At 41.5% G+C, this 12,500-nt stretch overlaps 2 protein-coding genes across 2 annotated transcripts in view; both read right to left on the bottom strand.

Annotated features, from left to right (window-relative positions):
* The window catches only part of unc119a1 (unc-119 lipid binding chaperone a1), an 18,629-nt gene extending 13,009 nt beyond the window's left edge, over positions 1–5,620 (bottom strand). Inside the window, exon 1 of the mRNA XM_084065554.1 lies at positions 5,412–5,620. Within this exon, the coding sequence (XP_083921680.1) occupies positions 5,412–5,532 (121 nt within the window). The 5' untranslated portion in view covers positions 5,533–5,620. The remainder of the gene's footprint in view (positions 1–5,411) is intronic.
* Positions 5,621–7,779: 2,159 nt separating this feature from the next.
* crybb1l3 (crystallin, beta B1, like 3) lies at positions 7,780–9,541 on the bottom strand (the record flags this gene model as incomplete). The annotated part of the gene is made up of 5 exons (XM_084065555.1): positions 7,780–7,948; positions 8,430–8,572; positions 8,862–8,994; positions 9,250–9,368; positions 9,476–9,541. The coding sequence occupies 5 exons, from the start codon at positions 9,539–9,541 to the stop codon at positions 7,780–7,782; spliced, it is 630 nt and encodes a 209-aa protein (XP_083921681.1).
* Positions 9,542–12,500: the final 2,959 nt, after the last annotated feature.

Genomic DNA, 12,500 nt, shown 5'->3' with positions numbered 1-12,500 from the left:
ATGGTTTAGGAAACATAGATGAATATGTGCTGCAATTTATCAATTAGTTGTGTGACCTTATTCTGAAGAACTACAGGTATATTACTGCCTTCTGTGTTTGACATTTTCTTCATGTTAGGGCTGAATGATGATTATTTTTGCAATCATTTGCTAAATAAAGCAGGATTGATATAATTTCACCAGATATACGCATATGTATGCAGATCTGCATTATGTCGTGCAGATCTGCATAATGATCTCCATTTGGAAATAATGTATCACAGCAATAATTAGGGTGATTTTGATTCACAAAATAAGTCTTACAGACAATGCCTGTAAGACCATTTACTAAGAAGTCATAAATCATTTTGTAATGAGATGTAATGAGACTGTATTGGTTTTCTTCCAAAATAGTAAAAACATGTAAACCCTGCTAGTTAAAATGTTCTAGAGGGAAGAAAAACGTTTTTCTTAGTACAATGTGACTGACTGGCCCACTTTGCCTTATACTGTAGCTTTCTTTTGAAAAATGCATTATAGCACGTGTCTTGCAGTGTTGATGCTGAGAAGATACATTGTGCAGGCCTACTTCATGTGGTGATATGCTTGTGGTTCTGTATGTGTGAAACAGGAAACCATGCATTTGTCCAGGTGCTCAAAAATAAGAATAGTACTGTATGACCCTGTTTTGTTAGGTAGACACATGCTCAAGTGTTCACTCCAATACCTTGCTTCTGCAGTCACTTTTTTTCATGGCGCAGGATGTCTGGAAACACGGACAATCAGGACAATTCTTTGAAGATTTATTTTCCACAGTCTGTTGAGTTTTTAAAACAGCTTGTGAGCATTCGTTTAACTATACTGGTTTCACCTCTTAGGTCATATGCCCCCATGTGATTTGTGTGTGAAGTGTTTCTTCTTTTTAGACTCTTTTTTAGATCTGTTGTTTTTATGCAAATGTTTTACTCTGTACTGTAGCACTTTGAGATTAGTTTCAAATGTAAAGTACACTACAAATAAAATGTATTATTATTATAACTACAAACAACAGCCAAATGCCTCTGCTTACGTCTTATCATTGCCCATATTGCAACAAATGGCAATGTATTGTTTAAAGACGGGGTGCCGTGATTTTCAGTGATTCCCCCCCACCCCTAAAACATAATCATCAGGTATTATGGTTATACTAGGATGAAGATTTTATTCAAAAAAGTGTACATAAAGTGTTAATATTATGTTTTTATGTTTGTGTTCCTTCGTCTGTCCGTTCATTTGTGGTGCCATTTGAATTAACCAGTACCAAGAGTCATGTGTTTCAGCCTTCTGTGCCCAAGGTCAAAGGTCAAGGTCCCCCTAATAGTAATTAGGCCTAAAGATGGAGCTGAACAGTCTTGTAGCAGATGGAGGACAACCAAGGCAACAATAGTCAACATGACTCATGGATTTCTGCTCTGAAGGTTTTCGGCTCTGAAGGAAGAGCCATAACAATGACTTTCTTTAGGGACACTCTTTTTATTGATAACTTACTTCAACCTCTACCACATACACAGTTCAACTACAGGTAATTTTGCTCCAGCCAACTCAACATAAAGGGGAGAACATTTACATAATATGAAGCAACACTTAAAGTAATCTATCCCCCAATGCATACCCTTAACACACACTAACTTAATGAATGTAAAATAAAACAATAATTAATCACTAGCGCATTGAACAAATACTTTTTTATCAGTGGGAGCTGGGGACCAATTCTCTGAGGAAGGAAATAAGCATTATGGTCGCAAATACCTGTGCAATCTTCATTGAATGGTTTAAATTAAACCAGCTGTGTGATACTAATCAGTTGAGGAGGTGGCATCTGGTGAACACTATTACCATGTCATTCAAAACTGTGGGTGTCCACTAGGATATATTGCTTGTTAGTACATATGAAGAGAGCCATCAGAATGGGAGGCTCTATGTGAGTGAGTGCTTCCTGTCATTTGTTTGTCTGTGTGGGGGTTGTTAAAGGCAAAAAGGAGGCTGGTGCTAGTGGCGTAACACACAAAGCCAATCCTACATGGAGACAGCTTCTACTCTTACAGCACAGAGAGGAACCTACATTCTGCATGTTGATCTGTGTAGCTTTTAAAAGGTTAGTAAAATCCCGCATCCCAGAATTAATTTAACTCCATAGAGTGTACAAATGGACATATGCACCCAAACAGACAAACCACACACAAAGAAGTCAATGTGTTTATAGTGTGTCACCCCAATGCTATCCTGTGATGCTAACACACTGCACTAGGCCAGGGATCGAGCCACTGAGTGAACTTGAACTCTTCTACTGTAGACCACTGGTTAGTGAGCTGTTATCACAGAGCTGTGATGCAGTCTCAATAAGCCAGCCTGTACCGTTCATGTGTCATATGACTTAACTTAATTTGCTATAACCACTTCAATGCAGTGGATTTCACTTCCTTCATATAATTGGGTCCATTTGGACACGTGTTGTCTATAGCAGAAACACAATGTACTGTAAATGGCAAAGAAAAGGCAGGCAGATAGGGGCTCTGTTGGGCACTGAGGGGGATACACACACACGCACGCACGCACGCACGCACGCACGCACGCACGCACGCACGCACGCACGCACCTTTACCTTGCAACAAGATGTACAGGATAGATTTAAAACAGACAGCACAAATCAATATAAATTTAAACTGTGTCCAGTGTAATGGCATCTTCACAGAAATCCCAACTGAGGAGGAAAGCACTGGTTCTCTAACGAATTATGAAAGGTTGTGAACATTTTTGAAAAAAACACAAATCTTGTCTTATGGAGGTCCCTGGCACATATCTTTTCAAATGGGGGACAGTGGGCCTGGGCCGTAGCGTGTCGCTGGTTCGACTCCCGTTCCCGACGACCTTTGCTCCGTGTCACCCCCCCCCCCCCCCCCCATCTCTCTCCCCAATTCCTGTCAGCCTACTTTCCCTATCCCTCTCTAAAAGAAATGAAGGCATAAAAAGACCCAAAATACTGACCACCCTTTTTTTTTATTGGGGGTCAGTGGCTAAATGCTTATCAATTTGGGGGTCAAAGTGTGAGAACCCCAGATTTAAAGGACGGGTAATGGATCACTTCTGAGTAATGTGTGTAATAGGTTTTGTCTGTTTTATTGGGGGCTGCCCATTAACACATTAGTCTGGTCTGATGAAAAAGATAATAATCAAAATGATTTGTCTGAAGTCTGCCATATTTTTCTGTCTTACTTGCCAAGGGCAATAGAATAAGATGAATTTATGATTATATTTTGTGAAGGGAAATAGAATTAGATGCATTTATTATCATGTTTAATCTCTTTATTAAACAGAAAATGCATTTTCAGTGCTCTCACCTGATTGGCTTAAATTGTGTCACCTACCTGAAAATGTACTATATTCTGTTTACTATAGAGCTGGAGAGACCCCTGTGACCAAACAAACGCTCTGTAGCAATGATTACTATCAGAATATAGTACTTGAACCTTTTTAACAAAAAACTAAAGAATTACTTACCCTACCTTTAACACCTAAAATCATCTGGATTAGAGCATCTGCTAAATGCCAAAATTGTAAATTGTAATAATGCTAAATGTGACCATCTAGATACAGTGCCACCATTTGAACAGAACTCTGATTTAGATTTTCGTCAGTGCTTATATCATTATCATTATTAACATTTTGTAAACCCTAATGCTGGCATTAATATGAACACAGGCCTGTTTTCTATAGTATGTCAACACACTACTCAATACAGCAAAGTGCTGTAAAGTGCCGCATCTGCCGGCAGGAAAGAAGTGCTTCTTCTTTCCTGGCTAGATTTCTCCTCTCTGACCATGTGGAAATTCCTACCTTATAAGCACCAGACACTGTGTCAGATTTGGCATTTGTACGTTAACCTCCATCCCACTAGGGAATGTGAAGAGCTTCATTCCAACAAGACATATTAATTTATTATAACCACTCACGCCTGATATACACTTCGACTATTCAGAAATGGCAGATCTACAAGTTCACAACATGTTACAATGTGATGCGTAGTGAGCTTGAAGTCTGTATAGTCTCTGTAGCCTGTCATATATCAAAATCAAGTCATATAATGACTTTGTGTTTATTTTTGAAATATGGAACAGTGAATATCAAATAATGATTTTCTTCCAAAATGGAGTAAAAAAAAGAGGCTGTACTGACCACGGTTCTTTTTGTGTGAGACAAAATCAGAGTGCATGTGACCTATAACAGTCCATTTATACCCTCTCAGAATAAAAAATGTAAGGACTTTATACAGGAAGTGTTTCTAACCTTAAATGATATGCCCTATAGATACAGTACATTTAAATGCCTTTCCAACTACATGCTGAGTTTATTAATTAACTAACTAGGGTATCAGGTCACTGCAGAATGCTGTATTTCAAGCCATATGACATAATCCAGATTATGGAAAACACAGATTACTCCATGAGTGATTTGTATTATCTTACTGCCACAGCCCTGCTAATGTTCTCCAGCGGAGAGGTCACCAACAGAAATGGACATGATGTTCGGGGGGGGGGGGGGCTGGGGGCTGAGAACAGAGTTTTTGTGTGGTATTGTCTGTTGTCAGCCAATCACTGAAACAGGATGTCTTTAGACACCACTATAGAGGTTATTGCACACTGACTGCATGTGATTCAATTCATGAACATTTACATAGCATTGGCAGGACAACTCATCTAGGCAGGATGGAGGCCATGCAGAAAATCATATCTATAAATTAAAACGTTAAAAGTCTGACATTATTACGAAACCATTGGAAAATCACAGTGTTCATTCAACTTCAAAGAGTATACAAATGACCCATTTGGTTACATTTGTACTCATAAGGATTTTACATACAGTACTGTGTAGCTATCTTGGTCTAGGGAAACAAAGCTTGTCATATTTCCACCAACAGGTATAGCACCCCCCCCCCCCCCCCCCCTATCTTTAACATGCGCATTGCACACACACACACACACACACACACACACACACACACACACACACACACACACACACACACACACACACACACACACACACACACACACACACACGTTACTCTACTGTATACTGGCTATCTATCTTAGCACTTAAGTCGCTGACTCTCTTACAGCATTATCTGTGAAGTGAAGGCAGTTTTGATGGGACCATGCTGTCGCTGCCAGTCTCCTCTCATCCAGAAGCACAGTGTCGCTGTCCATGGTATCTATAGGTGTGCGATAGAGCCTAATTGCCCAGGTACTGTAACATTGCCAAACCAATCCTAAAAAGGATGGTTTGGGTGCCACCTTGACCATCCAAGCAACAGCTGGAGGGGACTAGTAAAGACCAGCCAATCACACTATCATGTGAGGCTTTATAACTGCAATGTGTGCCAATAGTTGACTTACTTTGGGTGATCTTCTGTAAGCCAAGCACATCCTCGGCCGTTACAGTGGAATGTCGGAGCAGTTCCTCCTCCGTTGTGACCCCCATCGTATCTGCTGAGTGGCACCCTTTCTTTACTTTCATACTGTCCGTGTTGAGGAGAGAGAGAGAGAGAGAGAGAGAGAGAGAGAGAGAGAGAGAGAGAGAGAAAGAGGGGGGGAACTGTCTGTCTGTCACCGTGGTGTCGTCGCTGTCACCAGTACAGACCAGAGGCCGTGAGTTATGATGATACAACACCGTCCTGATGGCTACACTGTGTTGTGTTGTTACAAGAATAGCTCTGTGCCTCCTCCCCCTCACGGGCTGGTTAAAGATAAAAAGCACCCCCCCCCCCCCCTCTCTCTCTCTCTCTCTCTCTCTCTCTCTCTCTCTGTATTTATCTTAAATCCTTTAATTTTTTAACCGTCCGGCCGTGACTTTACTGACTGAGTGTGTATCCGTTCAGCCCTAACACGACTGTTTACTGATGCCTGTCCCCTGGCGTTGCGCACCCAACTATACAGACATCACCCATATTTAGCCCCGTTTGGAACCTCACTCTCCACGATAGCTCCGAGATGAGGTCCCGCTGTCTCGGGTCCCGGCAGAGAGTCCGTCTAAATACAGTGAAGATCACATTTTTCGCAACATCGTATCCAACAATCAAAGGTAGTCCGAGACAACTATAGATGCTTGCAATTTCGCCGGAAAGTAAAAGTTAACTGACGGGGTTGAAAAAAACGTTTAAATGGCTTATTTAGTCAGCCTGTGCCATGTTTTCCCATTCAACACCGAAGAACCCCCGTCGGCAGGTGGCAGTACTGCTCCCGATTCGGCTTCAAGGAGAAAATATGGCACAGGCTGAGTAAATCGATTTAGAGTTAAACGTTTTTTTTTCAACCCCGTCTGTTAAACTTTACTTTCCGTAAATGTCAAACATCTGTAGGTGTCTCGAACTACCTTTACTTTTTGGATACGAATCATACGATGTTGCGTTAAAAGGTGATCTTCACTGCATTTGGACTGCGGGGACCCGAGACAGAGGGACCTCATCTCGGAGTTATCGTGGAGAAAGAGGTTCCAAACGGGACTAAATATCATCCATGTTTTTTAGCGTACATTTATTGGCAACTTGGCAAGCGCAACATTTCTGCAAGCTAAATTGCAGCTATGAAGCGACTCATAGGGTCATTTTAGGATTGCAACAATTGCAATAATTGGCTATAGCTGAAATATCCTTAGCCTTTGTTTGGAACAGTGCATCAATATATTAGCCTACAGTATAGCCTACACACTATAGGGCATAGGCTAATGCAAGATACAGCAAAAAAAGAAAACAAACTAGAAATGGTTTGAGGTTTTTATTTAATCTGTTTCCATTGGAAAGTTGCTTTCCAGATGCCAGCATCCCTGAGAAAGTGTAAAATAATACATCTTTTTTGGACATCTTCCCCATCCGTGAGGTGGAGTGGAGGAGCCAAAAGTTCGGCATGTCTGCAAAACACTAGGCGGCACAGCCAGCTTCTTCTTCTCTTAATCACAGTCTCATAGTCAATTCCCTTTCTGATAAATGTCCCAGTCAGTCACCTAACAACCTGAGTGGAGTCTTGGGGACTCTGTGAAGACATCATCTCTTTGGAATTGTCTGAGGTGCTGTTGCTGTGACGGCCATAAGAGGACATGGGGAGACACTGCCCCCTTCTGTATGAAAATCTTACTACAGGGCATGAGCAGGCCTGAGAGCTGTCCATGGTAGTTTTTTTTTTTTTTTGTCCTTTTTATTTTTGAAGACAGATTGGAGTTCTGTTTCATTCCCTCCTGACTGCCAGTACGCAGTAGACAATAGTGAATATAGCCTAGTCACTAAAATCTGTTCACAGGAGTGGAAGGGAGAGAGCTGAACAGGCGTATTGGCATCATTTAATATAGCTGAGAAACACATAAGTGAGTAGATGTATAAAATCTATAGATTGCAGATATGGAATTGAAACAAACTAATTAACACAAACTAAGTTTTTATTTCATCTACTAATCCCCTACTATCCCCTTTCATAAATATAATAAATCATGCTATAATTCTATGAGGTCTTTAGGCAGAGAGATACTGCTATCGTTTTTACCAGTTACTCAGGTTCTCTGGCAGTCTACCACAAACAGGGCTTCTTAACCCTGTAGAATCATCATTCAAGTTGGAACCCAACACCCAAATCTACCAGTAAGAGCAATAACAATTTTCGGCAGCCATCAGCTAAGGTGGTGGCTGGTGAGGAACTTCCAAGGGATGGTTAGTACCATGGCGGCGGGTCTGAGCCTTGCTACTCTCTCCTGTTAGTCCACACGTTGCTGGACCCTCTATGCAGTCCACTCGAAGCAGCCCCTGCGGTGTGTCTGCATGTCCCTCACCCTGCGCATGGACTGGATCTGGGGGTGGTGAGCTCCCCACTCATTCCAGTGCTTGTAAGGGCCCATCTCAAACACGTACTGGTAGCCACGGTATCCAGGGTACTGGTATCCCACCCAGCTGTGTGGGAGGCAGATGGAGAGGGAAGAGAAAAAAAGAGATGTGAACCCATGACATGACAATCGACAACTGTTCTTCTTCCCGATCTATTCTGCTTCACCTCGTTCATCCATTTTAGGTGGAAATCAAATGGTCCTTACACTTTAGCCCATTGTCTAAATTGCTTACATTTCCCAGGGACAAAACACTGTCAGCCTTCTATATGGAAATGCTATAATACAAATGTAGTTTGGGGGCTTGCCTGGGATTGTGTATCCCCTTTGGGGCCCTAAAGCCTAACATCTCCCTCAACTAGAGGGATTCTCCTCTGAGTGGTAGATGTTTCGTTGATTATGCAGGAGACGGATTTGAATTTGGGTAGTTACAGTACTTCTTCCCTTTTCTATACTGTTGCCCTTATATATAAACTATTAATTCCACCTGATTGTTCAATATGTTACATTTATGTTTTGAAAACAGATGAGATATGAGTAAGACTCACGTTCCACCGGTGACCTGGATGCTAGCCACACGGTCCTGGAAACCATACGACCACAGGCTGGGGATGTCCTCATCACACACCTCCATCTTGCGACCTTCAAAGTTATTGCACTCATACAGGCAGATCTTGTGGTCCTGGGGGTCCTATAGGTAAGATATTTAGAGTTTACTGTAGTTACTGTTTACCAGACAGTTTTAAATCCTTAGTTAACCCAATAGATAATGACAAGATGTTAGTTTTACCCTCGCCCCCCAGATTTTCCCAGGTTGCTTATATGAACCAATGAAGCTTTGATCTTATGCCCAGTTTTAACTGTGTGTATGGACGTTCAGACGTTTGTGCGGACGAACAGATAGACGGATGGACGGAGGGACGGACAGATGGACGGACAGACGAAGAAGACAAATCCCAAAGTTGTCCAGTTGAACTTACCATGCGGACGGGTCTGACAGACATGAGACGGTCACACCTGTAGCTGTTGGACCAGGTGTCCCAGCGGGGGTACTCTCCCTTCTCCAGCATGAACATCTCACCAGTCAGGTTCTGCTGCTCGTAACCCACAAAGCTGGAGGAATGTATGGACCAAGGGATGAATGGATGGACAGGCAGACAGAGATTCTTAGTCACTTCTCTTATCTTTAGATTAACAGAGCCAAATAAAATAAGGAATATGTTATTATTATTATTTTTATTATTATTATTATTATGTATTAAGTTGAATTGAAAGTCCAACTCATAATGTTTAAAATCATCTGGATGCATTAACTTGGGTGTAATTGTAATTTGATCCTTTCTGTTGTTGACAGTTTTGTTGACTTACGGTCCGCACTCCACTCTGATGGAGCCAATCCTGTCAAAGCCTTTCTCACACAGGTTACGACACTCTCCAGTCACCTCCATCCTGCGGCCCTGGAAGTTCTCATATTCGTAGAGGAACATCTGGAAAGTGAAGACACGGCAGGGTATGTTAATGCTATTCATGTAGCTGTGTTTCATTTTGTTTCATGACTAAATCATCTGGGAGAGGGGGGTTAGCATGGACCCACCTTGTGAGAGCGCATCCCCATGGCAGAGTGGCTGCCAATGCTGCCTTGAGCACCTGAGTGAGACATGATCAAATCTGGATAGAAGAGACAGACATGCATACAGATGGTCAGCCATTTAGGGATTTATTTTAACATTTTGGGCTAGTAATAGTCAAATATATTACTAGTAAAGTAATGTTAACCACTTAAGCCCTATTTTAGATTTTCATATTTCCAAATATCTGATCCTCAAGCTAACAACGTGTCACGTCAAATGTGTTGTGAGTTGTAGATCTGCTATTTTTTCTGCTACATTTTCAAAGACGATTTCGGGCAGTTTTTGCCTATTATGACATGCCATGCGAATAGGGACGCCAGGGTGAAAGTGGTTAAGATATGCCACAAAACAATTACTCCAACAGCACAATATATGAATCTTGATTTAAATCAAAACATTATTGAGTATGTGGGTGCCACATCTGCTAGCAGAGCAAGGCTCCCCTTGTCAGACAGTCTCATTGCATGTCTGAAATCTATTTAAGTCGCACTCATAATTTAGCAATGTCCAGAAAGAAGTATTATATAAACCTGACCAAAATCTACTGAAATAAACTAATTACACCACCATCATCACCTTAAAAGTACATTTCGTTCTGTCTACCATGTCTTCTATAATATGAAAGGACTAAATGTTCCATATCTGAACCTTACCAAAAAGAAGCTGCCGCTCCATTACCAGAGTATGAAAACATTGCACTAAGAAATGCCTAGATTCCATTGATTCTGCACATGCACTGATGTCATGTGCACAAGTACTACTCTCTTCTTTGAACTGAAATGGTTGTATTCTCTGATAATTGTTTTGTTGTCACCTTACTTGTCTTTTTGTAATGATTTCCCTAGAATAATTGTCCTTGTCGGAGGCAGCATACATAATTGACATGTATAGTGACACAAAGCATCAATCTGTCCAAACCTGCCACATTCTCTATATTGCTAAACCGAGAATAAATCCAAAGGCAGACACAGCCTTGTGTGTTGCTCAAATATTTCTCCATAACATGAACCACAGAGCATATATTCCACTCTGTGTTCTTGGATTTAAGATGAGATGACAACCCCGCTGAAGTAATTTGCCCATCCAACCATTTGAAATAAACTTTCATGGTGAGAGCCAGTCCCTGGAGCTATCGCTATATTGTACATGTCATTGGAGATATTTTCTCCCTATCAGTGCCTGATTGCGTCGACCCTCAAAGTAGGACTCCCACAAGAAACTCTAGAGAGAAGAGACTTACAGAGAGGTGCAGGTTGAGACAAACCGACGCGGGGAAAATGATGGAATCAGGCCTGGTGAGCGGGGATATATATATACATTCACATCCAAACCATGTCTATAGGGGTGAGAGTCCCTGCTTCTCATTGGATGAACTTTTGGAAGCGGGAGGCGGGGTCAAGGGTCACACTGCTTAGCTGTGGCTGAGTCGTGCTGACTCGGCTGCCTGTTTTGTTGTCCAGCGCCTCTGTGATGTACCGGGGACAGTCACTGTCATCAGCAGAAAGCACTCTCTCTCTCTCTCTCTCTCTCTCTCTCTCTCTCTCTCTCTCTCTCTCTCTCTCTCTCTCTCTCTCTCTCTCTCTTTTTTCTCTCTCTCTCCCTCTCTCTCTCTCTCTCTCTCTCTCTCTCTCTCTCTCTCTCTCTCTCTCCCTCTCTCTCTCTCTCTCTCTCCCTCTCTCTCTCTCTCTCTCTCCCTCTCTCTCTCCCTCTCTCTCTCTCTCTCTCTCTCTCTCTCTCACACACACACACACACACACACACACACACACACACACACACACACACACACACACACACACACACACACACACACACACACACACACACACACACACACACACACACACACACACCACGCGCGCGCACACACACACACACACACACACACACACACACACACACACACGCACACACACACATGATTCTGCTGCTTTCCTCTTGCATCGCATCCATTGACCCCTTCAGAAATTCTGTTAATGACAATTTCAAAATCTGATATTCTGCTTTTCCGCATCCATTTTCCACTTTTTTCTTCTCTTTTCCTCCCTTTATTACCCTCCTATTCTCTATTTCTATAGATCTTTGCTGTAGCCAGGCTCAAGCCTTTGAGCCCTGTGTGTACACAATGTGCTGACCTCAGTAGACAGCAGTCACCTCTCTTTTGTGTAGATAGGCAAGTGGCAGCCGTTTTTTTCCTATTGTTGTGCAGGACCAACAGTCTGCTATGTCCCTCACAAACTGTGTGTATGTGCATACACTTCTCATGCACACGTACATGGACACACCTGCACATGTACACCCAATCACACATGTGAACACACAAACATTTGCAGGCACACACATCCTGTTTACCAGTAGCTCATCTGTAATTCTTTTTGGATTTGGAGTTTAGGTGGTTGACATATGTATATAGGCTACTGTACTGTTTACTTAAGCCTTTATTGAAAACCTCAATAAACAAACAAACAAACAAACAAATACACAATTAATAAACAAACAAACAAACAAACAAACAAACAAAAAATAAATAAACAAACAAAAAATAAACAAACAAACAAACAAACAAACAAACAAACAAACAAACAAACAAACAAACAAACAAACAAACAAACAAACAAACAAATCATGATAGAGTCATGATAGATCTCACCCTGGTTGCCACATGGCATCACAAAGCAATTTAGCAGTTTTTTGTGTTCATTCATCAAACCTTCATTTATATATCTGAAGTTTGAATTGATTCATTGATCTACTATCTATCTACTGTATCTATAACCAATTAACCAAATTATTATAGTTATAGTTTTATGTTGTGTAACCCATTTGATTGTGTCCTGTATACCTGTAGTGGGCAGGCAAAGCTAAAATGTATGTCGCCTTTTGAACATGTCAGTAAAATCATCATGTTCATTTATGCTTCTTTTTTTTTACTCCTATAAATATTGTTCAAATGGACCCATTTGGTTCCATTTGTACACTCTCAGAGTT

The sequence above is a fragment of the Gymnoscopelus microlampas genome (assembly GCF_963454915.1).
Source record: "Gymnoscopelus microlampas genome assembly, chromosome: 8".
Taxonomy (NCBI): Eukaryota; Metazoa; Chordata; class Actinopteri; order Myctophiformes; family Myctophidae; genus Gymnoscopelus; species Gymnoscopelus microlampas.
The sequence above is the reverse complement of the archived record's forward strand: the minus strand, read 5'-3'. Positions and strand labels throughout refer to the sequence as shown.